At 35.1% G+C, this 24,433-nt stretch overlaps 1 protein-coding gene across 1 annotated transcript; it reads right to left on the bottom strand.

Moving 5' to 3' along the window:
• Positions 1-5,119: 5,119 nt before the first annotated feature.
• On the bottom strand, positions 5,120-24,415 carry LOC121323336 (neuronal acetylcholine receptor subunit non-alpha-3-like). Its single transcript, XM_041264346.1, has 5 exons — positions 24,354-24,415; positions 10,269-10,313; positions 8,972-9,081; positions 5,570-6,455; positions 5,120-5,294 (listed from the first exon to the last, which is right to left on the bottom strand). Exons 2-5 carry the CDS (start codon positions 10,293-10,295, stop codon positions 5,166-5,168), a joined length of 1,152 nt encoding a protein of 383 aa, XP_041120280.1. The 5' UTR covers positions 10,296-10,313; positions 24,354-24,415; the 3' UTR covers positions 5,120-5,165.
• Between the last annotated feature and the right edge of the window lie 18 nt (positions 24,416-24,433).

Raw genomic sequence — 24,433 nt, 5'->3', positions numbered from 1 at the left:
ACATGCAGAGATGGCCCCTTATAACTCTAGTTACTAAAGAATGTCCTTATCATGAGTAATAAATAATGGCTTCAATTTTTCTTTTTATTTTAAACAGAACATTTACACATGTATTTTTTTTTTATTCAAAAGTATTCTGTATCAACGGAAAAGTTCACATCCTATAAGTATTGTATTTTTATTGATACAAAGAGTAAAGCATAACAAACATTTATACATTTCATAATGCCAACTAATATTATACCATTGACATGAAGCAGAATTTGATGTGGTACTTAAAATTCACCAGCAGTTTTTGCAGCTATGAATCTGCACAAGAAATTAAATATTTAGTGTAAGCTGTTAGTATTGCAAAATGTTAGGTATGCAAGTTTTATAATTGTAAAAGGCTTATTTTTTGAATGATGTAAACACAATTATATTAGCATGCCTTTTTACATATATAGAAGTACACTATTTAGAAAACTATACTTAATGTTACTACTGATTTTTTTTCACTGCTTATATACTGTATGCATTTGTAATTAAATAAAATAGTATTAGAAATGTATATGGTTTAATATAATGCAATACCTTGAGTGATATTTTGCATACTTTTTTACAAGCAAGTGTAAACTAAATGTCAGTGTTAAGACTATCAGTTCCTTACCTACAGATAAGTGAAATATTCACAAATTACAGATAGTAACAGAACTACTTTCCAGTGATCAGAAGGTGTCCAGAAAGTCATCTTTTTTAGTATTTATTATTGCCATGTTTTAGTTTTTTTCTTAACGTTACAAAACTTTAACTGGAGCACAAAATGTTTAAAGCAAATAAATAAACCTCCGTCATAGATAATGCTTTCATTTTACTGAGGTGGCATGTTCCATCAGGACTGGATTTGGGCACCCCAGGTGTAGACAGTGAAGGGCAAAACTGTGCACATGTTGTATAATCTTGTCCAGTGGTGCTTATTTCAGTACAGAATTTTGGCATTTGTAACAGTACACACATCTCTAAATATATCTTGCTTTTTTGTGCACTGTATACAAATGGTATTCAAATATATATGGTTGCCTATTGGGGGAAAATGGAAGAAACACAGACATTTAGAAATTTAAGTTAAGGTAAGGAAACGTGTCTTTATTAGTAGTCGTAGTAGTAGTATACAGTATTTATGTTATATTGCCTGCCACTCTTCAATTCTAAACACTACTATGAACCAAGTCATCCCACATCTTTAGCCATAATATTAAAAGTCAGATGCAGTCAGCCCTGTAGCCCTAAAGGAATAACAGTAGCAAAATCTAACAAAGTGAACTTCTCACAAAGGTAGTTCCAAACCACTTTACACTGGACTGTCAGGCAGCCTTTAAGGTAGGTGGATATAGTTTTTCATACTGCTAAATCTGGGTTAAAGTTGGCTTATCCAGTCCAGGTCTTTGATAAAACCTATAAATCCTTAGATATTTATAAAAATTATAAAAATTATGGATTTCAAGTTCTTGCAGGTGTGCCTTTTTAAAAAGGTAAAAGGTAAAGTGTTGCTGCCATCTAGTGGATGAAGTAGATTACCAAGTCTTCCTGATCTTCCTTCCTGAAGATTTCATATGTTAACACCTGTAATGCTTCTGCAGATATTTAGGTACCCACTGGTAAGGAGCAATATTTAAAAAAAAAAAAAAAGTTATGTGCCTGCAGATATACTACAAATCTGTGCATTGCTTTTATACAGTATGTATATATTATGCAACTGGGTGCCTTAAATATGATTTCGGTAGTTCTGGTTTCATTATTAGTAATGATTAATTTTTTTTATTAAATCTAAGTTAATCTTGGTTTTAATCACATATTTCTGGATTCATTTTGTTGGACCCTCTTTTTGGTTTTACATTTATTTACACAGAATTATACAGAAAAACTCCAGCATTTCTATGTAGTTTGAACCAACTGCTCAATCACAACAGAGTCAGTTTATTACTCACCTTACTGCATTTCAAATTATACTGTATAGGTTTTTATCAGTTTCCTTTAAAGGGGTATTAGATTGTTTTTTTATAACTTCAAAATATCCAAATAAAACAAAACATTCACGGAGTAATGGGAATTATATGTTGCTTAATTGTACATACTATCTTTTAAAATAAATTTGGTAATTGAAATAAAATTAAAATAATAAAAATAACATTATTTCTTGTCATAAAGCTGGAGAAGGATACAAGATTTCCAAGCAGTTGAGTATCCTAATTTCAACTACTGTTTCTATTATCAAGAAGTATAAGGTTCTTTCACCAAGAGCAAGTAGAAGAATTGTAAAGAAGGTTAGTAACAATCCCAAGATTGACTGCCAAAGATATTCAAAGTGAATTGGCTGCAAGGGGGACTGGGGTTTCCATTTCAACCATAGGTTGAGCATTGCATGGTGAAGGTCTCAATGGTTGCAGGCCAAGGAAAAAGCCACTTTTTGGAAAACGTCACAAGGACAATCACTTAAAAGTTTGCAAAATGACATTTGAATGATGGACATGAGTTCTGGTCAAAGGTTTTGTGGAGTGATGAAACAAAAATCGAGCTATTTGGTCATGCTGATAGTTGTTCCATTTGGAGAAAGACTGGTGAGCCGCACAAAGAAAAAAAACACCATACTTACTGTCAAGCATGGAGGGTAATATCCTTCTGTGGGGCTGCTTTTCTTCTAATTGCACAGGAAATTTAGTTCCAATACACAGTAAAATGAATTCCATAGCACATCAAAAGATATTGGCCAATCATCTGAAACCCTCTGCTACAAAATTTGGTTTAAAGCACAACTGGACTTTCCAACATGACAACGATCCAAAGCACACATCAAAATCTACTTCAGAATGGATAAAGAAGAATAAAACCAAGGTTCTGGAATAGCCTAGTTAAAGTTCTGATCTAAATCCGGTTGAGAATCTATGGTATGAGTTGACGAAGGCTGTGCACAAGAGAAATCCTCGGAATTTGAATGAGCTGGAACAATTTTGCGTTGAAGAACGGTCAAGAATCATGCCAAAAGCTCATTGACAACTATCCTAATCATTTAGAAGAGGTTATTATTGCTAAAGGTGCCCCAACTAGATATTCATTTCATTGTCGTTGTCAGGGTAATACTTTTGAATTAGAGGTTTGCAAAAAAATTGCTGAAATAAATAATAATTGTATTTCTTGTAACTTTTTTCCTCATCCACAAAAGCAAAACTTTTGCTACAAAAGATTTTTCCTGTATTTAGTTGTTTTCAAGAAATTGTATATAGATAGATAGACAGATAGATAGATAGATAGACAGATAGATAGATAGATAGATGAATTGGTGATTGGAAATCCTGGCCTGTGATTGGTTAAAACCTCATAATAGGAGGAAAAATAGATTAAACTATTGCCCTAACATCCTTAAACCATCAGGCAATAGTGTCGGTCTGTCATGTGATTGGTTCACATCACTGTCAGTCCCGCCCCTTTTCAAAGGAACGCCTTTTTCCACTTCACGCTTCACAAGAGAAAATGGCTGAACACCAATTCTGTGAGGTGACAGAAAATGAATTACAAAACATACTACAAAGGAGAGATGCTCCAAATACTAAAATGGTGATTAAAATGTCACTGCCACTGTTTTCTGACCTTCTGAAAATTAAAGAAATTCAACTCGACGATGTAAACAATTATGAAAGGCGGGATATAAACTGGAAAAGCTTTGCTAACGATACGGTATAAACTTCAAAAACATTTTCTGTTATTTATTAATGTTATATATTTATTTACTTATGCTGTATCAACTATATTTAAACAGCATATATAAGTCAATATTTGTTTAAGTATGCTGTACCAGCTATATTTAAACAAAATATCTAAAGTTGTATTTACTACATATATTACCAAACTTGCCTTACATTATTTTTCTTGACTGATTCATATATTAAATATGTACTGCAGACTCAGCCATAGTAGAAAATTAAATGCCCCTCTGGCAGATTATTGTTACCTCCAGGGTGCAATGCCCTCAGCCTACAATAGTCTTCCCTGTCTACTCTGCTAACAGTGAAGCTACAGTAGCCTATTATGGGACCACTGAGTTGACCGACATATGACCCCTATCCATTCAGAGCGTAATGGAGATGGGACAAACAGCAAGTATAAAACACACTCTAGAGATGATTTCCAAATAATTATTTTTGGTAAGAAAATAAAAAAAATTGTGTGTGGTTTTACCGACGTTTATCCTATGTAAATTTATCTCAGTCGAACTCATATTTTTGGGGAATTCGACATTTAACGAGCTTTACCGATTAAAATCAAAAAGTAGCAAGCCTAATATAAGTGTATATAAGTTTTATTTTTCAGAACCCCACTACTTACTCCTTAATTCTTATAATTTCTCACATAATCAGACCCTATCGGTTGAAAATGTATTGGTAATCATATGAAAGAAAATGTGTTGGTAATCTTAACAGGACTGCTAACAAAGCCTGCCTAGCAACAGGACTAATAACAAGGTCTGCTCTGCAAACTGCTCTTGCAACAGGAATCCAGTCTTTCTAAAACAGACACTAAAGGAAGTAGGTTGCTAAGACAACAACTGTTTTTAGACTTTGTGGTTTACACATCTGAATAAATGTACAAAGGCTGTAAGACATAAGGGGGTTACCAAACTAAAAGAGCAAACAAGTTAAACGTCACGTAGGCTCCGTGATAGCTGGGTATTAATACCAGCATAAGAGAGATGTTTATTTGAGAAGCTCCCAGTACCTCCAGATCATCAAGACGATTGATGTAGCGTCTGATACTTCTACCATCAGATATGTAACCTGTTCAATTACTTTATCTCTGTTAATACTAGTGGCACGTATTGTATCTAAGCAATAATGTTAAAGGTAGAATGTAATGTTTGGTATTTGGAGCTTATAATTGGTAAAGATTGTTAAGATTTGAAACATTGTCTGATCATATCCTTATAGCACAACAAAGTAGTTAATTCCATGTTAAATAATAAATTGCTTAAATGTTGGGACCTTACAACCCTCCATAATATATATTATATATATATATAGATATATATATATATATTATATATATATATATATATATATATCCCTTGTTTTTGATCAGAAAGGTTGATAATGCCAATACTACTGTTGACATAAGGTAGTGTCTTATTTTCATTTTTAGGTACTCAGATACATTCGTAAAGCTGGTGTAAAAATTAGTATTGTACCAAGAATGGAAACTGTCAGAAACACCCACAAGAAGATTCGATCCAGGACTTGAGCCACAAATTTCCAGTCTTGGACAACCTGTAAAATAGAAAGGGTTATTTTTAACAATGTGTGCAACTTAAACAAAAGAAAATGAATACTAATACAAGGCCATTAAAGGGACACTATTGGTCTAGAGGGAGTGTCCAGAATAGAAAGGAACATTTGGACCTTAATGTACACAATGATTATGCTGTGAACTTATATAACTACTGTTTAAAATTATCATAGGTTGAGCAGGAATGTGGGACTCAACATCAGTTTATCCATTCAGTTTAGTTTAATACTAATAAACAGACCCTTATGTTTCTTACCTCTCTAATGAAGTTCTCCTTTTTAATATGCCTTGAAATGTATCGTACAGAATTGGTAGCTTTTTCCAGCAGTTCCGCCAATACCTTGTTTTCATCATCTTTCCCAGATAACGACCTCTTTTTACAAGACAGTTTGTTTTTTTCATCAGGGCTGTTCAAGTCAATTTCTGGATAATGGTAGCGATCAGTGTGTCCTCTCATGCAGAGCAGCTTCGGGAGCCTTTGAAGGAACAGTTTTTTTACCCAGGGAGACATAGGATGGTAAGTGGCTGAAGAACGATGGTGTACATTGATAACAAACACAGTGACTATAATGGACAGCGTCACAAAAATCATGATGAACAGCAAGTATTCTCCAATGAGAGGGATCACTTTGGAGGATGATGGGATGATCTCCTCAATAACTAACAGGAAGACAGTGAGAGACACTAGAACTGAGGTGGACAACGACAGCTTTTCTCCTTCGTCTGAGGGCAAGTAGAATACCAGCACAGTCAGGAAAGACAAACCAAGACAAGGGATGATCAAAAACAGAGTATAGAACAGAGGTAGGCGTTTGAGAATAAACGAATATGAGATGAATGGGTAGGAGTACAGCCCATCCTTCCTGTTTCCTTTCATTCCAGTGGCATTAAGAATCTCCCATTCTCCATTGTCGAAAAAGTCCTTTCTGTCCACGTGATCATCAAGGAGAATGAGGTCCACCATGTCCCCATCATAAGTCCAAGAACCAAACTTCATTGAGCAATTCTGTCTGTCAAATGGAAAGAATGTCACGTCCATAATACAAGAGCTTTTATAGCTTGCGGGTGGGGTCCACATCACAGTGCCATTGTACTTCACAATTACCTTTGTCATCAAAGATCCTTCAAAGTGTCCGTCGGCACTAAATAAAAGGATAGGGTTTATTCAACAAAGACTCTTATCATGAAGATCTAATGTGTATTTATATGGTACCAATTTTTTATGCAATCTGTTCCTCCTCAAGTCTACCCGTAGACTTGAGAGTTGTTTTTGATTCCATAGTTATTTACATTAGCACTGACATGCATGCCAAATAATCTTGTGTTTTAACAGTGGAGAACATGGCCAGTGCAGTACATTTGGATGCCAAAATTACATTATCATTACGTTAGTATGTATTAATATATATAGTATATATATATATATATATATATATATATAAATATATATTAACGCTTTATATATATATATATATATATACACATACACACACACACACACACACACACGTCCCTCGTTATATCGCCCTCACTATACTGCAGATTCGGATATATCGTGGTCAACTGAGGTTGTAAAAATTGACAGATTTTTACTGTCTAACTGCGTATCCCTTAGCTGAAAAATACATAGACACTTAGAATTATTGTTAGTTTTATTTCGTACTGCACATCACAAACAACAATATACAAAACAATTTTAAAAAAGCATTAATATTGTACTGTGTCCTATACCAAGTATATTGCCACAACAAACCAAGCAAAATGAATATTGCTCCACGACTAAGTGGTTTTAATTTTAGCCAGCGAGGTGTTCATGTGTGGCAGCAATGCACTAGCAAAAGTCACAGGGCAGTGACGTCAGCTCCCTAGCAACAAGCATCCTGTGTTGTTGTTGGCAAATGGATCCTTTCAATGCAGTGGGTTTGTGCACTTGAGAAAGGAGAGGAAGAGTCATCAAATTAATTGCAAACTGAAGTTGATGAGAAGCAATTACCTCTGCAGTACAAATTAAAAAGGTGTGCTGCTTTTTATACAAAAAATGAGAGAAAGCAGGTTGTGCAGAGTATAAACTGGATGCTGACACCCCTGGTAAAACGATATATACACAGTATATACACATTTGTAGTCAAAAGTTTACATATCCCAATGGAAATTTGTCATTTCTAGAAATTTCTCCAAAAAAAATAATTTTAGGAAAAATATTTTGTAGAAAAAGTTTCGCTTTTGTGGATGAGGGAAAAAAGTAACAAGAAATAGAATACAATTATTTATTTCAGCAATTTTTTTTTTTTTTTTGCTAAACTCCAAAAATGCTAATTCAAAAGTATTCCTACCCTTTGCTGCTATGATAGTATTGTCTACAAGGTGCTACAAATTTCAATATGATAACGCAGAACCTAATTCTAGAAAAGTCTAGAAAATGCTGGATTGTAAGTGAACATTCTTAGAGAGTATAAATGGGTTAGGCTTAGGATAATTGCTGTCATTACCAATAAGTCAATATGAGAAAAGTAAAGAGTTATCTGAAGAACTTTGGCAGAAAATTATTTATTGTGATAAAGCTGGAGAAGGATACAAGATTTCCAAGAATTTGAGTATCCCAATTTCAACTATTGTTTCTATTATCAAGAAGTACAAGACTCATGGTACTGTTACAAAGTTCCCTCGGTCTGGAAGAAAGAAGGTTCTTTCACCAAGAACAAGTAGAAGAATTGTGAGGAAGGTTAATAACAATCCGAGATTGACTGCCAAAGATATTCAAAGTGAATTGGCTGCAAGGGGGACTGGGGTTTTCGTTTCAGCCACAGGTCAAGTATTGCATGGTCACGGTCTGAATGGTCGCAGGCCAAGGAAAAATCCACGAAAGAAAAATCCAGGAAAACGTCACAAGGACAATCGCTTAAAGTTTGGAAAAAGGCATTTGAATGATGGATATGAGTTCTGGTCAAAGGTTTTGTGGAGTGATGAAACAAAAATCAAGGTATTTGGCCAAACTGATAGTTGTTACATGTGGAGAAAATCTGGTGAGGCGTACAAAGAAAAGATCACCATACCTACTGTCAAGCATGGAGGTGGTAATATCCTTCTATGGGGCTGCTTTTCCTCTAATGGCACAGGAAATTTAGTTTCAATACATGGTAAAAATGGATTCCATAGCATACCAAAAGATATTGGCCAATCATCTGAAACCCTCTGCTACAAAACTTAGTTTAAAGCGCTACTGGATGTTCCAACACAACAACGATCCAAAGCACACATCAAAATCTACTTCAGAATGGTTAAAGAAGAATAAAATCAAGGTTCTGGAATTTTGCATTGAAGAATGCTCACAAATCACTAAAGATCACTAGAAAGAGGTTATTATTGCTAAAAGTACCTCCCGAGATATTAATACAATTTTCCTTGGCAGGGTATCAATACTTTTGAATTTGCATTTTTGGAGTTTTGCAAAAAAAAAAAAAAAATGAAATAAATAATTGTAGACATCTATTTCTTGTAACTTTTTTCCTCATCCACAATGGATATAATTTCCTTATTGGTAACCCATTTTATAAATATATATATATTATATATATATATATATATATATTATATAGATATATATATATATATATATATATATAGACACACACACACACACACACATTTACTTACTTACTTTTCATACAAAACTATATCAGGCAGCCAGATTGTTTCAGAAGGAACTCTGATTGAGGTGATACCTCCATATTCATCAGGATTCCAGCGCAGTTTGCAGTCGGTCCACTCCTGCACAACAAATGCATGTCTTAAGTTAAAAGCAGAGTGTTTCATTTCAGCAGATACTTGCTGTGCACAAAACGTCTTGGAAAATATTAATATAGTTTAAATTAATTAAGTCACAGGGACGTACAGTATTTAACTGAATCAGCAGAGGAAGAAAAGTCTGGTTTAAAAAACATTCCACTATACTACCTCTATCTGGACCATAATAAACGGAGAAAGAAGAAACCGGTATACAGTTTTTTTTTGTTGTTTTTTTTTTTTTTTTTTTTTTTTATCATTTGGAATTGTTTACAGCTGGCTGAAAAACAGCTCTTACTGTCGCTTTAGTAATATATGTATCTGAGGCATGAAATAATTTAAATGCATTTTCCAGGGAAAATAGAGCAAGACGAGTAGTCAGTAAAAATAACAAAGTAGTTGCAATTGATTAAATGGAAAGCTTCAAAACATTTAATCGCAGTGTTTGAGACACATTTGACAGAAGTCATACTGTGTGCTGTTGGATTCTATCCATGGGGGGGTCACATCTGACTACAAGATAAAATGTACTGGAATTCTGACAAATCACTAACTGTGACAGTTAGAATGTGACAGTTAGAATGTGACATAATGTGACTGGCAGGATGTGACAGTTAGAATGTAACAGGATGTGACATAATGTGACTTGCAGGATGTGAGTTAGACTGTGACAGAATGTGACAGTCAGGATGTGACACTTTGAATGTAACAGTTAGGTTGTGACAGTCATAATGTGACAGTTAGGATGTGACAGAATGTGACAGTTGGGATATGACAATCAGAAAAGTTAATATGTACTGGACAACACCCTTAATTAAACTTGACTGTCAGAACACAGAACACAGTTGTGTAAGAAATACAATAATATATCCTAACAACATTTGCAATGGTCCAGTTAGCAGTTTAAATAGATGTGGTATCAAATGCCATCATCTTTTAATACTGTTCAGTGTATGAAGTCCTACATGGATCAATGAAATACTACAATGCCAGCAGTAAGTCTGGAAATATAAAAGATATTTTTTAAAATGTTTTGCATTCACAGACACAGAAGGATACCATCCAAATTAAAGCCACATAAACTGCTGACCATTGACAACAGTTCATCATGAAGGGTAATAATCCATTATACTCGCAAGAAAATTCAAATGAAAATATCTTCCTTCCCTTACCTCCCATAACCATACATTTGTCGTCATAAGCTGATCCTTTACATCCTGAAACAGAAGGACAGGGAATATAAGTCAATTATGAATCACAATTATTTTTAAAAGCTGATTTACATTAGCATTCTGATTTGGTCCAAATGTATGTGCCACAATTACTGCATTTGATTTTTAGAACTAGCTAGTAAGATGAATGTATGAGTTTAAAATTCATTATGAAAAGGTATTGGTCAAATCAGTGATACACACCCAAACCATCTGTTGCTTGAACTCCAGATCTGCTCCATCACTACTCCATGTCACTCTATTCTAATTGAAATACCTGCAATTTCCACCAAACAGCTTTAACGTAATTGAAGATTTAAGAAATAAGTACATTTCAAAACATGATGGGCAGAGATTAGATTTGAATGAAGCCTCAGTGTGTGACGTGACACAGTGTAATCTCCAGACTAAAATGCCATGGGCAAATGTCAGGAAGGTCAGATTTTTTCTCTCTCCAATCACAAAAGCCAATCAGCTGTGAAAAATGATTGCTTCTGGGGCTGGCAAGAGATACTGCTGGAAACTTTCAATTACAAATGTACACATAGTGACTGGCATGGACAACAAGATATTTACAGTTTAAAAAAAAATAAAACACAAGTGTGGCAGAGCAAAGCTCTGCCCTTTAAATTGGCAGGGATGGGGTTAACTTCCCCTACCTGCCTGGGTTTATTATGTTCAGGTGGCTGGGGTTGATTAGTTGATTAGGTTGATTAACGATCAATCAGCGCCCAGCCACCTGATATAAAAGGAGGCCTCTGCTTCTCATTTGGAGAGAGGGAGCTGAGGAAGCAGGTTGGGTTTTTTTTTTGGTTGTTTGGAAAGTTTGAATCCAGTGAAGGCATTGCCCAGCCTGGAAATTGTTATTTTTGTAAATTTTGCTTTTTGTCTTTCTTTGTGTTTAAATTGTTTTGTTTTGGCCCTTGTGCCCTTTCATTTTTGTGTTTATTTATAATAAAATAGTTATTTTTTTGAACTGCAGTCTGTCTCTGGGCCTCTTTCCACTCGCCAGCCTGCCACAACAAGGAAAATGTGACATTAAGTACTGGGTTCCAAAGCAATATGCTTTATAAGCTAATATATAAACATGAAACAGAAATACAGTTTTTGGAACTATTTACCCTTGTAAACTAGGTAATATGGAATATTTAGTAAATTGTCCTTAACTGAGTTTAGATGCAATTAACAGTCCCCTGTTCTGTCTTTGCTCACCTTTGGCACTGACAGCGAGTTGGAGATATCAACTTCTGCCAGCCCAGACTTGTTAATCCTTACTACTCTTTCATCACACTCAGCTACCCATGGAAACAAACAAGACTTATTTCTAACCTCCCCAGTAAGACAGAAAAGTGCAATAAAATGTTTTTATTCACATAGACTCAACTTGCTGTTCCACCAGTTATAAAAGGGAAGCAAATGTTTTGGCAAGATGAACAGGTGTCATAATAGTGTGTTAATTAGAATATTTTTTTTTACAGAATTCTGCCATCTCAACACCCATGTTTGAACTACTGCCCCACCCTCACTTTTAGATGAATGTCAATTTTTCACAGTTTCTAATAACCATGCGCAAAAAAATAATAATAATAACCATGCACAAAATAATGCTTGAGACTTCACATCTTGCACGTCAAATGATTAGAACAAGCTGTGCAGTACAGTAGTTGCTCTGTGCACTGATTGAATAAATTGTAAGTACTTTTCATTTTGGATCCAACAATACAGACTCTGAGTCTGATTGATTACACTTTGCTGTTAAATTACAACCCCTTATTGTCATGCATGAAATATTGAATTTCCCTGGGCAACGCCAGGTACTTCAGCTAGTAGGTATATAAACCCATTTATTTTTGGTTTTGTATTACTTACTTACAGAGTATTGGTTGTATAATATATAATATATCTGTATATACAGTCATTAATGTTCAAATGTTTGTTTATTACATCTTTTGCAGCTCTACAGTGCATACGTACTTTAGTTTATATGAGTAAAATCTCAAAAATCATTAATGCACAGACGCTTTACCAAAAATGTCAAATGTGTAGATAAACACACTGGATAAGCTTCCATTTAGTAACATTTTGAGAGACTTTGCGCTTGGTTATATTTTAAGTTAAAACTCCATATGATTTTTAGATAAACATGTAGGAAACACATGTTAAGTGTGTTTACTGTTTTTACATTCAGTGTGACATGTGTTTGGGATGGGACCATCTAGACTGCATTTCAAAACTGCTAAAAAAGCTAAGAAAAATCAGAGGACTTCAAGCAAGAAAAAAAAAATCACTACACATGTAATAAGTTCAGTCTACGGGTAAGCCAAATCTGTAGTACACAAAAAATATGTATAGTTGTAGATATCTGTTAAATTATAGATGTTGTTTCTCTTTTTTGTCCTCATTCTGTTATAGCACGCTGTGCACATGCAGTGTATAAATGGAGTATATCAAGTATTTTAAATGGAAGCAGACTGTACAGGCACCTCAGAAACACCCATCAGCTACTTTCTGACAGAGAACAATAATACTCCTTCAGACTGCAGCTAAATATTATAATAATAAAGTTTCAAATCAGCATAAAACTTGTGAAAATGGCATGTTAGATTTTGATAAAAACATTGCACATAACCGGATAAAATTACATTCAGAAAATGCTAAGTGTAGCTCTCTACTCTCTCTACTTTCTGATAGATGGTAGGTTAAACTTCAAAGAGTAACCAGCTGGTGGACTGAGAGTGAACTGCAGGTTTTCCTGCAATATTGAGTCTGTATTCCTAGACTATCTGCGTGCTTGAAAAGTGATAATCACCTACACTACCTTTCACATAGTGCCTTAAAGTTATGCCTTTACACAACACTATGTGAAACTTTCCGTGTTGCTGGTGCCCCTTCACTTGATTTCTTTCTTCAAATGAGTGTCTCCCCGCCCCCAACACTATACATCCCTTTTTGTCCAATTACTTTCACTATTAATCTGTATGTGCCTGTTTTGTGCATACTTTTTCAATTGCTTCAAAACAGTTACACATGATTTGGGCAAGGCATGGCTCACAGTTTTGTTACACAGTGACTACCTGAGTTAATAGTCATAGTAAGTAGCAAAAATAGGTAGTATACAGAAGCAAAACCTCTTAAATCTTAAAACATGAGATTCAAAATAGAAACAACTGAACAGGTTCATTCAACTTCTATGAATGAAATACACATTTCACTTCAGCATCTAAATCGCTTTCCACATTAGAAAAAAAAAATTGAAATCTATGCATGTGGTGTATCATTAACATACAAATAATAACCTGAATACATAATTACATAATAGGGTCTTGATACGATATACCACTTTCTCCTGTTACCCTGGTGCATCCGTTGTACAAAATGAAGGAATTAATGGCTGTCAAGTCCAGTAGAGAACATCAGGCTTGTATATAAAAATAAAATTCAATATTTAGGTTATATTTAAAATAAAAACATGTATTGCAAAAGGCAATCAAAGGTAGAGGGGATTATAACTTTTTTTTTTGAGATTCTGCCTTTCAAACACCATCAGGGTATTTAATACAAGTAAGTATCAAAAGTCAAGAACAGACAACCGTGTGTCTTTCACACAATCAGAGTAATTTAAATTTTAAAAGTGAAAATGGTAAAAATGACTGCTGTGACGGTTCTAGTGTTAATAAATGTTAACTACACTTCTTGATTCTTATGCGTAACTATGTGCTGTGCTTTACCTTTTTGAATTTTAAACATGTCTACTTCTAAATGTAGAATGACATTACAGTGGACTTACGCAGCACCCTTTTTTCAAGCAGCCCCTTTGTATTTCACCATTTAATAAATGCTAACTGCAGATTCTTTAACTTAACTGTGTGCTGTTCCTTTTGAATTTTAAACATGCCTAATTCTAAATGTAATCTATCTAGCTAATGTTCAAAATATTACAGTAATATTGCTTGTTATTTCGCGCTTGTCTTGAGTCAATGCCCCTCCCCCTCTTTTGTCTTAACATAAACTCTACGCCCCCGAGGTGTTGACTTGGCAGAATCCGGTAAATAAAATACAAAACATCTTCATAATGTTCTCAGTATAAGCTGCATTTCAATATGTTTGTTTAGCTCTGCTGAAATAACAAGGTTCACTTTTGTGATTTATTGTTTCACCAAATCCAGCCTTATTGTATCTATGAGAGAAGAGACCCATAGACTCAAGACCAATAAAATAATATAAATAACTATCAAAAGCAAGGGAGATTCAAGATGCAATTAAAAGAAGAGATGTTTCTGTTTTACAGGTTCTAAATACCAGACTGCCTAAAAGGTTGTGAGAAGGTAAGGCTAATGGTTAAAAGCCACACTCACAGTTTACTTTAGACCAAAGGTGTGCATGTTGTTTGCTAAAAAAAATATTCATAGTAATGCAAGGTACAGTAGAAAGACAATGTTCTGCCGAATATACATTCATATTCCATGCATGTCCAAAACATTTAACATGTACTGTACAAAAAAAGCCAAAGTAATAATAAAAGGATGAAGCATACAATGATGTGATAGCTACAAAATAAGTTACACAAATGGATCAGCTATGTAAAATAGCTAAAAAAAAAAAGGGGGGGGGGAGACCAACTTATATTTAAAAAGAAAATCGTCCATGTAAATAAACAATGTCTATTAAAAAGGGTTTTAAAAAAGCTATGGAGGGCAGTTGTAACAATAACTCACAAACTGAGTCAAGTAAATACTGTACAGACCAAACTCAACTTGATTGGCTGAGTCAGGCGATGACAGCTCTAAAAGGGTTGAAATTTTGAACCGTGTTGACATTTGTAATCATGTGGATACATCTGGAATAATACTTTTTTTATATATAATAAGTCTTTATATCTTTCCCTATGCTTTGAAAGCAGTTGACAAAATGACTCTTTTTGGCAAGCAACCACCAGCATTAAATCAACCAGTACTAAAAAATACTGTGAGTCACTCCACACTACACTGCTTAAGAGAATACAAGGTCAACCGTGGGCACAAATATGTTTAAAAAAAGGCACATACACACATCTAAAAGCCTTTGGAACAGTCTGTTCTGTATTATAGCACTCAGCCTCTGCAATCACACGTTATGAACTACTCACTTATAAAAACTCTTTCAACAGAATTTACCTTTGACCAACCTAGACATCATCCAAACCTGAGAACAAAGTATTACTCTCAATACTTTCAGATAGCAAAATAATCTATTCAACACCAGGAACATTTTGACTATTCATTTTTTAATATTCTAATAAAACTGTAGTGTTTGAGAATGTAGTACAGATGAAAGGTGAGACACTAGCACTGATTACTGTCGACACACTGCCAAGTCCTCTCACAGCAAAGACTGGGAAATGTGCAGAATTATGTGGTTTGTGATGTTGGACCAATATCCACTGTTAAGACCATCAGTGAATTGAGCAAGGGTTGAACCCTGGCCTACAGAGTTGAAAGATCTCTTTTAACTGACCAACTCCTAATCTAGTGTTCTTGCATTGGTCAACAAGGGATTTAAAAACAAATGACTTTAAATTGAATTTTAATTATTTATAATTAGCTAGAATTTAGTTTCACAAGTGGTTTAGCACATTGTCAGCACTATTTGGTTTTAATCTTCTTCTGATGAGTTATTTTTTATCTGTTAGAGATAAAAGTAATTCAGTAATTATGAGTCTATAGAAAATTATAAAAGGCTTAATTATGAAACAAAATGTAATTAGTAATTAGCTGCAATGTAGGGTGGCACTTTCCTAGTATGCTTTACCCCTGTTTACATTATATCTGAAATAAATACCTACCTTATGCCTTTGCATTGCCATATTCAAGCATGACAATCGAGTGAATCTACAAAAATGATCACTTATACTCACACTCAAAAACATTACTTTCTTTTGATGTTAAGATTCCACTAACACACATTTTCACCTAAACTAATAACCTAGTTTGTAAATCTCCAGTATCTCAATCTTCATTAAGTCAATAGTTCCAATATGAAATAGATGTAGAAAAGTTAAACATCACCTACCGGTATATATTTCCAGTTTTGTTATTGTCATCCATAAAATTATTCTACTGTTGTCGGTGAAAATGAAAGGGGCTGATTCAATGTATGACAACTTTATGGACAAAGGACTTTATGGAGTCAGTCAGTCAGTCAAGAAAAAACACAACTCACTCAAAGTAATTCTTGGAAAATTGTATTCAGAAATGTGATTTTATACGTAAACACAGTTGGCTAGTGCTATTCAGAAAAGTACTTGCCAACTGACGTAATAAAACAAATTTGAAAACTAACAAAGGTCCTCCATATTGCTATTCACAAAACTATCCGAGCAAACAGGTGGCTGTCGCAAAGCATTTTATGAATGGATATACAGTCGTTCAAGAATGAAAATCTGCCTCTTTTTGATGACATCATCAGCATTATTAACGTTCCCTGGGTGGCGTCGGTAGCTGTTGAAAAAAGAAAAATGGAATCCACCGACAGTACCCTATACCGAAACCCAAGTCTGAAGCTGCCAGTCACGGGCAGTTTGCAAAACCTGATTCCAGCGCCCCTATCACGTCTGCCAAAAATTCAGGACATGTCATAATTTAGAAAATAAAAAATAAAAAAATAAAATAAACATTTGTAGTTTCGTTTTGTTTGGCAACGCTGGTAACACATTTCCATACGCACACCTAACATTTCCATTCTTAACTGCAGGACCAGGAAAAAAAAATAAAAATAAACAAAAAGCACTAGGAGGATGTTTCAATAATAATAATAATAATAATAATAATAATATTGAAAACTTTAAATGTTAATCTTACAAATTCATTATTATTATTATTATTATTATTATTATTATTATTATTATTATTATTATTACTAATAAACCCTGCTTAAAGCATGGAATCATTCAGGGGAAGTTTATGTTTATGAATCGGTGAAAGTTTCACACCGTTGCACACTGTACACAGCATTGATTGTTTTGTGGTGCTCGAAAAAAATTAAAAACAACCAAAAAAAAAACCCTCCCTTTCGATCATTGCTTTCTGCAATACCAAGTAAGCCCAAATTTCCCACCGACTGCATCAGCAGGACTGTTATACTGTATATTGTAACGATCCATGAAAATAAACAGGTTCACACAGGCAGTATTCATCCAAACTCTTTATTGTGAACACAGGTAAAATAAATAAAAATAAAGGGACTACTGTTAGCCGTGGATCGCGGCAAAGAAATAATAATAAAATAACTGTCTATTCTCAGTGTCTCACTTCCGCTCTGCTACACAGCGTTGTTTCAAAATGATTATGCCAGAAGAGAATATGTTCTTGTGGGAGAATATATTTATCTTATACAGTTCCTTCATATAAAGCTACAGATTTATTTTATTTATTTTTAATTTTTTTTAAAATAGGCAATGTTAATCATGGGCAAGTCAAACTATATAACAGAGCAAGTGTAGTAATAAAATATGTGTTTTTAAAAAATTGTCTGTCGTTAGTTTAGACTTGACATAGAAAGCGTTCAATAACTCCTAGTTATCGACAGCATTTTTCTATCGTTCACTCTTTTGAATAGCAGGTTGACGCTCAGGACCAATATAAACTTTATGCTAATGAGGTCATCGTTAACCTTTCTCTCAATTCCTTCATAGACGAAAATGGCTGGGGCTTAGCGACGCATCTGAATGATCTCTTATGACTAGCAACTGCCGTTAAATAGGCGGCTATGGACGGAATCCGATCATGTGCTCCAGTTTTCTCATTTTGACAGGCGTTAACCCTTTACGAATAGACCCCTATATGTGCTAAAATATATTTTTAATAATGATTGTTTTGATATTTTTATCTATATGCAATGGGTCATAAATCTTCTGAAGAATGAAACCGAACAAATTATTATCAAATCTTCTAGGTGGCTTACAAAAGACAAAAAGATGTAATTGAAAAAGTCTAGCAATTGTAACTTAAGTTACTGGAGAAAGAGGCCTGTTACTGGTATTGTTTAACTTTCATACACATATGTAAGTACTAACGTCCTGACATTATTATTTTATTGTATTTATTGGAATTTGATACCAATTGAAGGCAGAGATTGACATCTCCAGTGTAAATATTACCATAGCATATTATACCAGTGTCATATACAGTATATAGCATCCTATATAGCAACAAAAAATATAACAAACTAAAAAGAGCTCTAGTCTGCTTGCTTTATAGACAGCATTAACGCATTCGTGTGTGTGTGTGTGTGTGTGTATATATGCACAAAAGATTAATTCTCAAACTGAACGCAGTTGGGATTCAAGGAAACACATGTACATGGATTAGGGAGTGGTTAACATGTAGAAAACAGAAAGTACTGATTAGAGGAAAAACCTCAGAATGGAGTGTGGTAACCAGCGGTGTACCACAGGGATCAGTATTAGGTCCTCTGCTATTCCTAATCTACATTAATGATTTAGATTCTGGTATAGTAAGCAAACTTGTTAAATTTGCAGACGACACAAAAGTAGGAGGAGTGGCAAACACTGTTGCAGCAGCAAAGGTCATTCAAAATGATCTAGACAAGATTCAGAACTGGGCAGACACATGGCAAATGACATTTAACAGAGAAAAGTGTAAGGTACTGCACGCAGGAAATAAAAATGTACATTATAAATATCATATGGGAGATATTGAAATTGGAGAAGGAATCTATGAAAAAGACCTAGGAGTTTTTGTTGACTCAGAAATGTCTTCATCTAGACAATGTGGGGAAGCTATAAAAAAGGCTAACAAGATGCTCGGATACATTGTGAAAAGTGTTGAATTTAAATCAAGGGAAGTAATGTTAAAACTGTACAATGCACTAGTAAGACCTCATCTTGAATATTGTGTTCAGTTCTGGTCACCTCGCTATAAAAAAGATATTGCTGCTCTTGAAAGAGTGCAAAGAAGAGCGACCAGAATTATTCCGGGCTTAAAAGGCATGTCATATGCAGACAGGCTAAAAGAATTGAATCTGTTCAGTCTTGAACAAAGAAGACTACATGGCGACCTAATTCAAGCATTCAAAATTCTAAAAGGTATTGACAGTGTCGACCCAAGGGACTTTTTCAGCCTGAAAAAAGAAACAAGGACCAGGGGTCACAAATGGAGTTTAGAAAAAGGGGCATTCAGAACAGAAAATAGGAGACACTTTTTTACACAGAGAATTGTGAGGGTCTGGAATCAACTCCCCAGTAATGTTGTTGAAGCTGACACCCTGGGATCCTTCAAGAAGCTGCTTGATGAGATTTTGGGATCAATAAGCTACTAACAACCAAACGAGCAAGATGGGCCGAATGGCCTCCTCTCGTTTGTAAACTTTTTTATGTTCTTAAAAAGATACATTTTAAATTTTGACTTAAAAATGCAGATTGACTCAGCATTCACAATAGAGCATAAAAGTGAGTTCCAAAGTAAAGGAGCTTAAAAACGAAAGGCCCTTAAATTCTCATTTTTTTAATTCATCTCAGGGAATTTACCAACAGAACATTATTGGCAGATCTCAAAGTGTATGCTGGTTTGTAAAGAATAAGTAACTCAAGCAATAGGTAGAATTTCTTTATAAGTAAGGAGCAACGTTTTAAAATCAATACAAGGCTTCACTGGCAGCTGACACCATGACCTTGAAACTGGGTAAATGTGTTAAGTAGACTTGGTATGTGTTAGTATTCTGGCTGGAGCATTTTTACCTAGATGAAAACCATTCAGTGAGTGTGGCAAAGTGGTTAAGTGTGCAGGTGCAGGTGTGCAGTGGTGATCAATAAACAGACAGACAACAATAATCCAGGTGCCATGGTGTTTTATTTTATGTCCAAGTGTCTGATGACACAAAACACACAGTAAATAATAACAATGAAAAGCAATACAGCAGCGTGTATTGCTTTACTGTAATCCGCGGGTTGGTCCCAAAATAATAAACAGTCCTGTTCTTTAAACACCCACGCAAAACACCAAACACATACACAAGTCCACAGTGAGTGCTAAAGTGCTTGTAGTGCAATTACAGTTCTCCGTGAAATAGTGAAATGTTGTTCGGGTTTAGTGCTGGCCTTTGGCGACAGCTCCAGATCGTGTTAGCCGTCTAACTGTATTAACAAACAAGTACAATTTAAATACGAGAAACAAAACAAACAAAGCAATCACGGTTCACAACACAGTTCTCCTTCCAGTTAGCTTTAACCATTACAAAGAAACAGATCACGTTGCTCTGTCCCCTTTTGTACTATCCATCATGACCCCTTGGTTAACAAGTGCAACAGCTCCTCCCATCCGTGGCTGCTACATCGTTTCCCTTCCGGGTTGATGATTTAATGTACCGGAGCTCCACCTCCTTTCTAGATGACCAACTTCCACCTAACCTTGGTGTAACAGGGCAAGCAGCCCTATTCAGTATTTATTTTAGAACAGGGTTTTCCCCTCAGCCCCTGTACTGTACTTTCTGTTTTATGATTTATTTGTTATATAAATGTCGGCGAACGTCGTCTGTATTTGTTATGTATATATTATTGTTTTGACGACAGGGCCGTATTTCGTGTTTGTATTTGTTGCAGCGTGGATGGGAAGCCCATCTACATTAATTAAAACCTTGTGCAAAAGGTGGCCATCTCCCGAAGTGATTAATTTGTTGCTAATCGGGAGATGTCACCTGCATATAAATCTGCAGCTCTCTCTTGGGCTGTAATGGGGGTGGGCACAGCAGGCGTTCCTCTGGTGGGAGGGGGCAGTTCACTGGGAAATGCCCTCACTCCTCACAGATGCAACAGAAATAATGCCCTCCCATAATGCGGAGGAGGGTTTCCCAGCTTACCTCCTCCCCTTTCTGAGGTGGAGAGTGGTAGCAGTCAGGCAATATGTGGCCGAACTCATCAACTTTAAAACACCACTCCTCCCCCCTCAAGCATGTCAGGCAGACTTGCTGCGGCTGTTGCTGCTGCTTCCTCCAGCTCCTCCTTTTCCCTCTTCTTCCTCCCATCCTTCTCTTCCTCACTCAAAAAAATTATAATAATAAAAAAACGAAAACTGCTCACAGAGCGAAATAAAAGGTTTTAAATAAAATAAATCACGAAAACAAAAATACAATATAGGTCAGGCTGTGTGATCGCCTTCACTGTTCCTGTATCTTTCCTTCCTCTCGCTCTCCCGTTCTCCATTTCCGAACAACCACCCCGAGTGCAGAGAGCTGCAGGTTTATATGCAGGTGACTATCTCCCGGATAGCAACAAATTAATCACTTAATTCGGGAGATGGCCACCTTTTGCACAAGGTTTTAATTTCTAAGTTTTAATTGCTAAGTGTGGCTCTGTCCTCTTCTATTTCCAAAAACGCTGCCATACCGTTTTTTCGATTTAAGGGGCCACAATAGGACATTTACGGATTTTCACTTAGTTATCCCCTAAAGTCGTTTTGTGCAACGGTTAACTAACTTAAGGGAATTACTTAAATACAAATATTACTTAAGTAGAACATTTGGGAAAAGTAAGGGGGGAATTTCACTTAATGTGTTGCAACTGGGCACTTGCCTTTGTCTCAGTTCAAGTCTTCAAAGCTGCAGCGTTATTTTACTACAAACCATGCCTGCATTGACAATGAATGTCCAAAAGATTCTGAACTTCTGTCTTTAAAAGTTAATGCTAGAACCGCCATGATAATCATTCATTATATGTGCTAATTTTGAAAATAAACATTCTATGTTTATTTTTTCTATTTAAATATGGTGTTTCTGCTATGAAAATGTTAAATAGTATGTTCATGAATAAATCTTTTGAGTTGTATCTGAAAGTTTGTATTTCATTTTCATATCAGAGCTGATTAAAATGTACCTGTCAAAATGACTGCTGTCAGTAAAAGCAAATGGATAAACAGACACAAATGTTGACCAAATTTGCCAAACAATCTGAGACCGCGACTCTAGCCTACTCCTAACAAGTGGCCTGGAACATTGCCTGTGCGAAAAACAAAACCTACTCCAATGGTAAGTTGGTGAAAACTTGCCTTAGGGATGTTATTGCTAGCCTATGTCCAAACAGCAATCAACTACAAAAGCAAATTTCAGACCTGCAACTCGCACATCACACATGACATTGAACTACAGCTGCATTCAGAACAATGATCGCAGGAAAGAATACCAAAAGTTACACTGAGTACAGATCCTGCCTGTATGTGGTATAAGAAAATAAACGATAGTTAGCTACTCACCCAAATAAGAAACAAAAACAAAACTATGCTTTTATATAGAGAAAATGTATTTGTTTGGATATCAATATTATGTATGTACAGGAAAAAATAAAGGTCAGCTGCATTTAATAGTGTGTGATAGTAATTGTAATAAAAAAATATCAGTGAAACACTAAATAAGCACTTTTTAAAGTTTGAGGCTCTTTGTCACTATACATTTTACTTCCTTGGCTCTTGGTCTGTGAAAGGTTGGTCTCAATCATACATTTGTTGTTTTTTTTTTTTTTTTAATCCAAAATAACATGTTGTAACATGAATTAGTATGACTATACATTTTTTTTAACCATTTCATGCATGATAGCCTTATATGAGGATGCCATTTTCCCCCAATAAAGCAGTGGAAAAAAAAAAAAAGTCAAACATTTTCAATGAAAAATATATTTATTATGTGGCCCAATTTATTAGATGATAAAGTATGTCATAACAATACTGTTGTGTTTGGAAGGATTTAATATTATGCTCCCTCACCATAGCAACTCCCCACAACATCTCACAAGCACTGAAGGTCAGCAGGTACCCTTCAATGACACCACCAAGCCAAGCAGAAGTCTGCAAGCTATTGGTCCCTGGGAGAACAACAGTCAGCACTGCAGGTCTTTTGATCTTACCGCGTGCCTGGCCAGGATGGGCTGCTGTATCACGGCGAGGTGACTCAGTCCCTGCCTAGTTTTATCTGTGGGAGCACCAGAGCCAATGCAGTGCTCCCTGTGGAGTCCATTGCAACGATCAGCAACTTGGTGAAGCCTGGCCATGGACTTGTGCTGTATTACATATTCTTCACACCATGCAGTGCCAAACTTTGTTTTTACATGTAAGCAGCATATAATTAGTAATATAATCTAAGCCAGACACTATTGCTGTGATAATAGTGACATATGGATAAAAAATCAATAGCAACTGGGTAATTATTTACTGGCCAGTTTCAGAAGCAGCATTCTCTTATCCTGATTGCTTAAAAATATGTATAAACACATTTTATATATTTATAAGGGTAGTCTTTACTCTGTATTTTCTTAAGTAGATTTCAACACCCCAACAATATCAAAATGATTTGCAAACTGTTACAACTGTAATTTGTAACACTGTATTTAAGACGAGACCTCTTTTCATAGTCCTAATTGGAGAGACACTAAAATGACAAGACCTCTCATCAAAGACACTCAAAAGGTTAACCTGATTGATAGAACCTGATATCTGTGTGTTGAGTTTAAGATAGAAAGGTGAAGGGGGGACAACCAGCAGAATTACTATTTAACATAAGGTTAGCCTTAAACAAAAATACCTTTTTTTTGTCCTAATGTAATAAATAATGCATTTCATGTGGGGGATTCTAATTTCAGACTTGGTTATTTCTTATTAATAATCTGGTTTTAGAGTAAACCAAATGTTAAAAAAGTGACCAAGTGTAACGATTTTTATTAGGATGGTTTTATGTCGAATTTCAGCATTTATGGTGCACCTTCAGCTCTTTGGCTGCCTGAAAATCCTCTGGGAAAATTTAAATTTTATGTCATTATAAGCTTATGAAACGCTCCAGTTAATAAATGCAAATGCTTTTTTTTTTTTTTAATGATTTTTTAAGCTCCATATAATGCAAATTTACATAAAGCCACAAAATATAGAAGGCATATTGCTATAGCTTCCTTAATGCTTTCAATCTATATGGCTATATTATTTTAGGACACACACACCAGCACACACAAGTCTATATTTAAATAGAAGTGTTTAAAAAGTGTGCCGAAATTATGAAAGCACAGAAAATACTCACCACATCCACAAGCTGGGAAATCTTTAGTCCAAACTTGACTGTTATGGTATCATCCGAGTGTTGAACTGGCCTTACCCATT

The sequence above is a fragment of the Polyodon spathula genome, chromosome 1 (genome assembly GCF_017654505.1).
Source record: "Polyodon spathula isolate WHYD16114869_AA chromosome 1, ASM1765450v1, whole genome shotgun sequence".
Taxonomy (NCBI): domain Eukaryota; kingdom Metazoa; phylum Chordata; class Actinopteri; order Acipenseriformes; family Polyodontidae; genus Polyodon; species Polyodon spathula.
The sequence above is the reverse complement of the archived record's forward strand: the minus strand, read 5'-3'. Positions and strand labels throughout refer to the sequence as shown.

Bases quoted from the DNA above. Each gene is read 5' to 3' on its own strand.
- LOC121323336 (XM_041264346.1), bottom strand. From the start codon at position 10,295: ATGACGACAAATGTATGGTTATGGGAG. The intron at 9,082-10,268 runs GTAAGGGAAGGA...TTTGTTGTGCAG, and splicing joins CAAATGTATGGTTATGGGAG to GAGTGGACCGACTGCAAACT. The intron at 5,295-5,569 runs GTAAGAAACATA...TCTATTTTACAG, and splicing joins AGGAGAACTTCATTAGAGAG to GTTGTCCAAGACTGGAAATT.